Genomic DNA, 10,304 nt, shown 5'->3' on the forward strand with positions numbered 1-10,304 from the left:
CGGTGTAACACAATGATCGCAAACCCTTCTGCGAACTCCGGTGATGAACTGTATATAAACTCTGACTTTCACAAATGGCCGGGAGTTGACCCGAAACCTCGCGGGTTGAAATGCAATGCAAGTAAGTACTAAATATGACAACATAGCTACTAGTATAAACGCTTTTGCGCTGGTAATTCTCTGAAAATAAAAGGTGAACGCACAAACTGTATTTATGTCGAAAATTGATTGTAAAACTGTTCTATCTATTGAGCCTTTTCATTAGAGATACAATTGTTTCATGCAGTAAAACAGTGTTACAAAGACGCGGATATGTTTCCAATGTTATGGTGTTATACTCAAATCAGCCAATGGAATAAATGAAGTGTATTCATTCGTACCTAGCCGCGGGAAATTTTATTTGAGTATTATTGGACACTTACAAAGGTCAAGTCAGGGTGAAAAGCTGGCTTATTCAGCTAACGCCGAAAAATGGCATCATATGGCATCATATGGCATCATATGAACCAGTAGTCATAGTATAAGCAACATTGAAGCCTAATATGCATTCATCTACATGTATTATTATTTGGGCACAAACAATTTTACCGTGTGAAGATCCTACATAAAAATGCTTATTGCTGCTTAGCCATTTTTGGGATTGTATTGTGATTTTTGGCCAAATTTGACACTGAATAACAGGGTTTATACATCCCAAGCATAGATGCTTCTAAATTTGTAAAAAAACAACAAGTCGAAGTGTGCAGAATACATGTATTAAAAATTTGCAACTTTCTGATGTCTAAAGGTCATTAAATGCCACTCAAAGTTTACATTTTTTGTACAAAATTACCCATTTTGTGCTGTCCATTATTGGTTGATGTTTTACGCTGTCTGGTCCAAAAACGCTCATTCTGTAGCTTGTTAATTTGGACTATAATCTATAATGTGGCCAAGTTTCAGCAGATTCGACCCAGTGGTTCTGATTTTATACGCCGTGCGTAGCTTTTATTAGTCCACATCCGGTTTCACCGGAGGGGATTTATGGTTTGTGCTCTGTGTCCGTCAGTCAGTCAGTCTGTCACACTTTTCTGAATCCTGCGATAACTTTTAAAGTTCTTAATATTTTTTCATGAAACTTGAAACATGGATAGATGGCAATAAGAACATTATGCACGTGATTTCATTTTGTTCCTACGTCAAAAATTCTGGTTTCTATGGCAATAAATAAAAAAATAAAATAAATTCTGACAATGGCGGAGCCGGTAGGGGACAAATTTGCTTGACAATAGTCTTGTTGAGTATTACTCACTGACTTATGCATATGCGCTCGGCTGTTTTCGGAGAATACCTGAGGTATTGTCATAGCCAGCTCATCGTGTCGTGTCGTGCCTTTTCGTTCCCACATTTTCTTTCCCAAAATTTTCGAACCCACATTTTTTTAGTTCCCACTCATTCCATCACGCGAAACCCTTAAGGTGTCGCAACTCTAGTATCCTAGAAAACATATTTGTGCACGTAAACAAAATAAACAAAAACAATATGTTTCGAATAATTAGATTACAATTATCTTGTTAGTTGAAATGCCATAAAGAACAACTAATAGATCATGAAACCATTTTTATTATCTTTGAGAGTTTTTTGTAAAATTTTAATTAACACAAAACGTAGTGTTAGAGCACTGTTTACAATTCAAACTTACATCCGCCTGTTTTTTCCTCTGCTCATGCAGAAGCACAAGCCTTTCTTCCTCGTCTCCTTCAAAACATCGCCCCCTTGTCTTTCTACTTCCTCTTTTGCCACCACGTGCTTTGGAAGCCACAGAAACTCTCTTCTTTCCTTTGCCAGCAGCCACTGGCCTATCTGACTCTTCACTTGCAGGAGTTGAAGTCGATGAATCCTGTTTTGGATACAGATATTGTATTGTGTTGTATAGCAACAATTAAGGTGATAAACTGTGTTTTGTTCTGTTTCAACATTATTTTCCAAATCCCATAAATATGTATCTTTTTAGCAACATCAAACATAAATATAAATAAATTATATATATATATATATATATATATATATATATATATATTATCCAAGTTAAATGATAAAAACTGAAAAAAAGGAAAATGATGCCACACAGTCATACCTCATCTGCCTGTTGCTGCAAAGTTACAAAATCCAGTGATTTTCTTGGTATGACCCTTTTTCTTTTACTTCTCCTTTGAGTAACAACATTTGCAGCCTAGTTAAAAAAGTAAAAGTATATTATTATTATTCATTTTCTTGTAATATATGTTATCTTCATCATAAGGGACGATATAATCTTGAGGAGACTCGTTAAATGTGAAAAGGCTGAAAATGTCTGGTATATTATTGGCCTTTTACAGCAATCAGGAAGGATACATGCATCCGTTGCAATGACTATCAAAATTATCTAAACATATTTTTTTCTAAAATACTTTGATAATTCAGCGTTTTTGATAATTTCAAGTTGTCAATTATGAGAATAGTAAAAAAAAAAGTACAATTGTTTTAAATAATAAAATAACAGTTCTCTACTGCAACTGGTGATGAATCATAATTGTTCACGCTAATACAAGAGGTTATTATAAAGTAAGCTCGGCGTTGTTTCTTTGTCTCTAGACGTAGCTAAACTCTAACAATAAAGCGAGTCAAGTATTGACGCTTTGTTTGCTTTATATGCATACATTTAAGTAAGAATATCGTATAATTATGTGATTCATTCAACATTTTAACCTGCTATCGAAAAAACAACAACGTACACTTCAGATGGACGTTATAAAACACGTTTTTACTTACTTCTTCCGCGTTTGACGACTCACGTTCCGCCATAGTTGTTGATGTTGTTGTTGTGAATAGAACGTCACGTGACGTGTTTAAATTTAGACCAGCATGTAACATTAGTGTACAGTGCGCTTTTATTTTTAGACGGGAAAACTCCTCGCCGCTGATAAGGTGGATGTACGAGACGGTTATAAAAGGTGTTTTTAACTACTAACAATGGGATATGTATCGGTAAAAAGTGCGTAATCTTCATTTCTATAAGATATTTAATAACAAACAGACCACACGTAAATTTATGGTATAAACTGTGAAAAGGCCCCTTTAAATTTCTGTATTAGAATAAACTCTATATACATAATAAGGGTACATAGAGGTTTATAAGAGCCTGCCATTTCCGTATGGTGGAAGCCTACCATCAATGTTACTCATGGTAGAAGGGTGCATATTGCATCAGATTTTTGGAATTAGTTCATTTAGAGAACAAGACATTATTTTGAAATTTGCCGATAATGGTTCTAATTCTATGGATGCATATATAATAAAGTCTGCCTTGTCATATTTACGCATTTTAACGAATAACTATGTGCACAGGTCAGACCTGTCAATAAATCTATGCCTAACGGCAAAACTTTAGTGTGTGACATAACGGTATATGCATATTGTTTATTCTTATGATAGAACTTTTAGTACAGATAGATTTAATAATAGGGAAATATTTTAATAATATGTTTGAGTAATTAATTTGTAACTGTTATAATTACTTATATGTAAGAAAATGTTTAATGGTTGTTTACATCAATATTGCTATCTTATACGTAAACAGAAGTTAAAAGTTTAAAGTGGTCAAACTGTTGGAGAGTTCGTCTTGTAAAGTAGCTGTATGCTGCGGGTATTTAGGAATTAACATAACAGATGTCTTCGGATGGGGTATGTAATGAAGTTTGAAAATTGATTATGGAAGTATGGTTTCATTTCTCCAATGTAGTTCAATTATCGGGAACATTTGTTGACATGGTCTAGTCTCGAGTAACAATTTGGCTCGTAGGTCAACATTACTTCAAACCAATACATAATTCAGATATGATATACATAACATACAAGTTTGGATTGAATGTGTATCAAATGTGTATCGGGGTTTGCATAATCGATTATAGAAGTGTTAGGTTTCATATTACCAATGTTGGTTGTCCATAGAGAGCATCTGTTTGTATGATAAAGTATGCTTATGAAATGAGGTCTCCTATTCCCAAAGTGATAATTGTGTATTGCCCTCTTCAACTGTTACATGTGGTAGAGGCATGAGCGATCCATCAAATCAACAAGGGTTATTCAAAGAGGGGGTTTAGAAGATCGGGAGAAAGAGAACAGTTAACCAACCAAGAATGGGATAAGACATATCTTAATTTTATGTTTATTTTTCCTCAGATTAAAAATGCTGTGAGGTTGTTGAAAGTGAATTCTGCGGTTAGATTTGAAAGTCTGCGGTGAGAGTTGTCACATTTTCTTGACGGGATGACATTGTTGGCCGCCGCGCTGTTAGATTGTATTTCACGAACATTAGCAAGCGTTGTATTAGAGAATATTCAACAGAAATAAATCGCGATGAAAACAGAAATGAACTTTGTTTGTTACTGTGTGTTCCCTACGAACAATGTGCAATTACGCTACACAGTACATTTTATGGTTGTCGTGACTCAGGACGAACATTGAAAAACATTGGAAAACGGAGTACACACAACACTATACGGACATCACAGGGCCAACGGAACAAAAAAACAAAAACAACGCGACATGAAAAACGGTCAGTGTTTTCATAAATTATGGCAAACATGAGTTAATCTTAAATTTTATCAAATAAGAAATAAAAAGTAAAAGGCGTCATGACAACAAAAATTTTAAGAATTGTTTTAAAGAATTTTGCGTAGTTAGGTGTTAAAGAAATAATTAATCATGTACGGAGAAATTATACAGGTATCAAAATCATTACGGTTTTTATTGATCAGTAGTTTTTATAAAATATCGGGAAATTAAGAATACAATAAATGAATAAGAAAGTATTTGAAATTTACAGAATTTTCTGAGTTATAGAAATAATAAAATTATAGTCGAGCAAATAATTGAGAATATTTAAAGAATTTTATATAAATTGGGTATGATTAGAATATAGAATTGTATACGAACTTACGTTTTTGTGCGCACACATACATTTTAAATTGTTGGTATTTTTTGTAAAATTCCATTTAATTAAAACGTACAAGGAAATAAGAATATCTTATATAATTTTGTTTATTATTTTAATAAAGAAACTTTGGCGGTGGTTTTATTTATTAATATAATAGAAAAAAACTCGGAGATGATACAAATATTCAAAGAATTTACCTAGAATTTTACATTTACATAATTAAGAAATTAGGAATATAGATTATTTAAAACAGTTTTGTTATTATTCTAATAAAGAAAATAAGGATGATTTTGTTTATTAGAATGATAAAGAAAATGAAAGAGGACGAATAAATAAAATTATTGAAAATTGTGAGAATAGTTTTCCGAATTGTAAAAGAAAGAAAATAGGAAATAAGAACGGTAATGTTAATTGAGAATACCACTAGGGCAGACGCTCAAAAAAAATATGTAAATATGTATATACGTCATTGTGTTGATTGCAAATATATGTAGGATATCGGTAATATTGAAGGTCTTGAGTAATTTAAAGTAAGAATTTAATGCGATCTGTCGCGTAAAGCTCAGTTAAAATATAATGATCTTTACGCATTAAATTTCTAATATAATTGTTTAAGGGTTACAATGATATTTTATGAGCACGGCTGACTTATCAGCGTTCGGGCATACCGAACCCTAGGTTGTGATAACATTAGCGTCCTCATGAGTTAGAGAATTTACCCCTGTGCCATCGAAGCAAATTACGCTTTGGACAGAAGATGCGATGTTGCAAAAGAATTATTTGAGTAGTTCGATTAGGAGCAAAGACCTGAATTTTGAGGTATACCGATAAATGTTCTGGTATTATGAATGCATATATATAACAGTCTGCCCTTTTCATAAAAGTTAACATACATTTTTAGACCAACGCGCGTATTTAAGAGTGAGCAGGGTCATATGTCGATAGAATAATTCCTAAACTATAATGATATAAAGATTTGTGAATTTAAGATACGAACGCGATACGTCTGTTAAAAGTGCAATACCCTAGGTAAATAAAGTAGCGCATACCTGTCACAAAATTTACTGGTAGCACGTACGTGACATATCGAGCTGTTATGTAATGTTTAAGGGAGTGTAGCGATAGTAATCGGTGTAATAAAGGTTTTATTTACTAAGACTTTCTAGTAAGTTGTCATGACTGTATTTAAGAGTAACTTAAGGGGATGTTTATAAATGTTTGCCATGACTATAAAATGATAATTCTTTGTTTTTATGTTTAATTAATAGATTCAGCTTTATTTTGGGTGTAGCATGCAATGGTATAAACTTGTATTAATTACTTATTGGCAATACTTATTTATATTCATTAAGCATTCACTAAGAATTATTATTAAAAGTTGCATGACCAATGAGAACTTTTGCGGAAAATTATTAAGTCGTTTTTTTTTCTTATAAATTGACAATGACATTATTTCATTAAATGGTTGAGTTTTATAAAGTTGTTAACTTGTTGAATCGACTGTATATCAAATTATACATATATATTTAATGCTGGATCAAACTATAATGTGTTTAGAGAAATTATATCATTTTGAAACGAACGTTTGGCAGTTTAATTACATTATTGTTAAGGCCCTCAATTACAATTTTTAATATGAGCTTGGGTCTTGGAAAAAGGGCATAAATTATTTGCGACAAGTGTCGCCCCAGATAAGCCTGTGCAGTCCGCACATGCACATCAGGGACGATACTTTCCAACTAAACTTGATTTTCCCCAAGCAGAGACAACCTTCAATGAAAAATACCACTAAAGCGGTACGGGTCGTCCCTGACTAGCCTGTGCGGACTGCACAGGCTAATCTGGAACACACTTTACGCCCATGTATTAAGCCCAGTTTTCCAGACAAGGCTCATATATTTTATTTAACTATTTTTCTTAATAAAATTTTACTAAACTTAATCTTACGGGTTACTGCTTGTATGTAATCTACTTTAAATCATTTATTTTTAGCTCTTCGTGTGACTTTACAAATATACATTGCACCATTTTGCGTAAGAGCAATATGTTTCAATTATTAATTTTCGTAGATGCAATACATGTGTACAAGAAAAAACAGTGTAACAGTTTATGAATCGCACACGGTGTACTCTTGCAATCGAATATTGTAAATGGTATGTGCAAAATAGATACACATTACTGTATTATCTGAGCATCTGATATGTTACATAAGGTATAATTTTAAAAGCTGTATATGTATGTGCACATATCTGTATTAAGAAAAACAGCACTGAATTATGTTGGACAAATTCAACCATTTATCAGGGTTAACATATATTGTCGTTTTAAAGGGAGAAGACTATGCAATAGAATCAACTAGATTTCAGACCATTTCTTACTGCCCCTGAACTTCTACGCGTAACAGTAAAGATAAGATGCGTGTATAGTATATATATATAGGTGTTGTGCAATTTATTACATTATAACATTATCTTCGTTAATTCATATAAATAATGAAATGCATAATGAAGGAATGACATTGCTATTTATAACAAAAAAAACAGCCTTATTTAGATATAATGAAAACCTGCTTTGTATATTTATTTTAAGATCTTAACAATGGGATATAATGGGAAAATTGGAATCTCTTGTATTGGCTATGTATTATCTAATTTCATTTTCACAAGTGTGTCTTAGAAACATAATCCTGTGTCTTTTTGTTTTATTACTTTAATTGTGTACGGGGGTGTTACTGTACAAACCATGCCCGTACCTTGTTTATATTAACCTTGTTATGAAGCACTAGACGTTACTCTTTGTTATTTATTGTTTTATATGCAAATACAATGTTTTTATAAAAAACGCATGTGTGTTGTCTTTCTAAAATCTTTTACTTAAGTATGCAAGTATAATTGAAACCGTCTTTTCGTGAGTCTAAATTGAATGAATATTAGTTAACCCATTTATGCCTAGCGTCTAGAGCAAAGGCCTTGACAAACAGCGTAGACCCAGATGAGACGCCGCATGATGCGGCGTCTCATCAGGGTCTGCGCTGTTGGCTGAAAGGAATTTCTGGAAGAAATATTCTAATTATAGAAATAAATATACTAGACAACCCTAATTTTGGAAATAAATTGATCCAATTTAGAAGGATGGGAGAGTCCACTAAGCATAAATGGGTTAAAACAATTAAAGACTCATTCTCATATCAAAGAAGTTCGCGTTTGTGCATCCATTTAAATATGAGACGCGTTATGAGAAAAATGGGCATAATGCATGTGCGTAAAGTGTCGTCCCAGATTAGCCTGTGCAGTCCGCACAGGCTAATCAGGGACGAAACTTTCCGCCTAAATTGGATTTTTGCTAAAAAGAGACTTTATTTAAACGAACAAGTCATAAAAGCGGAAAGTGTCGTCCCTGATTAGCCTGAGCGGACTGCACAGGCTATTCTCGGACGACACTACGCACATGCATTATGCCTAGTTTTCTCAGAACGCGACTCATGTGATGTTGTCGCTGATATCATTTTAGCCGCGTTCTGGGAAATCTATTCTTAATGTACAAGCAGTCCAAACATGCTAATCAGGGACGACACTTTCCGGTTTTACGAAAATTGCAGCCTATGCGTAAAGTGCTTTCCCTGATTCGCCTGTGGGTATTCCAGACTAACCTTGGACGACACTTTACGCATACATGTATGCATTTAACGTAACACCGAATTGTAGTTCATATTGTTTAAATGTTGTTGTACGAGACATTTAAACCGATATTAAAACCAGAGATTGATACTAATGACTTCCTTTTCGATTAACTTTTAGCAACAATGTAATACGATAATACTCGAAAAACATGTACATGCAAGATACCTTTTAACATCCGAATTTCGGAAAAGGCATATGCTTGACAATAACAAGCATACTTTAAAGAAATCTTCAAAGACAGAAAATATAGTGTGTTTTTTATTTCTGCCCAATACACCATTTAAGCCGCGTTATGCAAAACTGGGTCTTAAAGGGTAAGACAAATACCTCGCTTGTCTAATACGTGGATCAATCATCGGCCGATAGAATCTATTTGTGTTGTATGAAAATAGTTTTTTTTACACGCACATTCATTTGGTCTCTAATTTTGCTGTATTAGCATACGCCCTTAATAGTAGGAAATGTTTAGAGGATCAGAGGAGTGTCTGAGCGGTGTCTGATAGTTTGAATCTGGGTCAAAGCTTACACAAAACATGTTACCACTCTGAATGTCACATTTTTACTAAGACTTAATCAAATTTGGTCAAAATGTTGATCTTATCAATATCTAACATTTCATTGTTAAAAAAAAACTTTAAAGGTGATGATGAGACCTTAAACAATTACTTTTGGATGCTGCCCTTAAACAAAATTTGAGCAATGTTTGCAATTTCGCCAGATCACATGATGCACATAATCAAAACTTGCCCCGTTCTGGCTTGCGGGAAAGACGTAGTTTTGAAATATCAGCGCTACAGTACATACTAATCTTTATGTGTAGCACAATGTGTTCTCCATGTGATCTATAATAGCGTGCGAAAAAATATTTTCTTTACTCTCCGAAACGTACATTCACTTAATTTCTAAGAATAAAATCATGTGTAAACAATTATATGGACATTGCTATGTGCAAAATGGGTTTAATGCATGTGCGTAAAGTGTCGTCCCAGATTAGCCTGTGCAGTCCGCACAGCCTAATAAAGGACGACACTTTCCGCTTTTAGGATATTTTTCGTTTCAAGAAAGTCTCTTCTTAGCAAAAATCAAGTTTAGGCGGAAAGTGTCGTCCCTGATTAGCATGTGCGGACAGTACAGGCTAATCTGGGACGCCACTTACGCAAATGCATTAAACCCCCTTTTCACAGAGAGAGGCTCCTATCTTTTGTTTAGGCAAAGATCCGGGACCACAAAAGGTGCGGGGAGCTGTTTAGATTGTAAGGGTTGAAAGCCTACACCAATCTGGTCACATCTTCATATATTTTGATGGGAAAATCTTTGTCTTAAATATTTTCATTGAATAAAATAACTTTTAAATGATTTTTTCTGTTTAGCAAAGCTGAGCGGCAGCAAATAAAATCTAGAAGATAAAGGAAGCAGAACCCTTCTATTTCATTATATTTCTTCCCTAATTTACTCTATAAAAATATAGAATGGATTGTAAATGAAACTTGCCTTTTGTTATAATGTTTAATGAATTATTGAAATATTTGGCATTTCACAATGCATTTAATTTAAAAAATACTATAAAGGCGTTTTAAAAAGTTATGAGGACTTGTTCAAAGGTCAGTCATTTACAAGGAAGTTTAGAACTACAATCGGCCAGTCATTAAAGTTAAATTAAATCCATT

The 10,304-nt window shown here is 33.5% G+C and overlaps 1 protein-coding gene across 2 annotated transcripts; it reads right to left on the reverse strand.

Moving 5' to 3' along the window:
* Nucleotides 1-751: 751 nt before the first annotated feature.
* LOC127845048 (uncharacterized) lies at nt 752-2,858 on the reverse strand. Of its 2 annotated transcripts, XM_052375670.1 has the most exons (4): nt 2,791-2,858; nt 2,117-2,212; nt 1,682-1,879; nt 752-1,476 (listed from the first exon to the last, which is right to left on the reverse strand). In XM_052375670.1, the coding sequence occupies exons 1-4, from the start codon at nt 2,821-2,823 to the stop codon at nt 1,453-1,455; spliced, it is 351 nt and encodes a 116-aa protein (XP_052231630.1). In that variant the 5' UTR covers nt 2,824-2,858; the 3' UTR covers nt 752-1,452. The 2 variants fall into 2 exon arrangements, with proteins under 2 accessions (XP_052231630.1, XP_052231629.1); XM_052375669.1 differs by lacking the exon at nt 752-1,476 and having other exon boundaries at nt 1,587-1,879.
* Between the last annotated feature and the right edge of the window lie 7,446 nt (nt 2,859-10,304).

The sequence above is a fragment of the Dreissena polymorpha genome, chromosome 9 (genome assembly GCF_020536995.1).
Source record: "Dreissena polymorpha isolate Duluth1 chromosome 9, UMN_Dpol_1.0, whole genome shotgun sequence".
NCBI lineage: Eukaryota > Metazoa > Mollusca > Bivalvia > Myida > Dreissenidae > Dreissena > Dreissena polymorpha.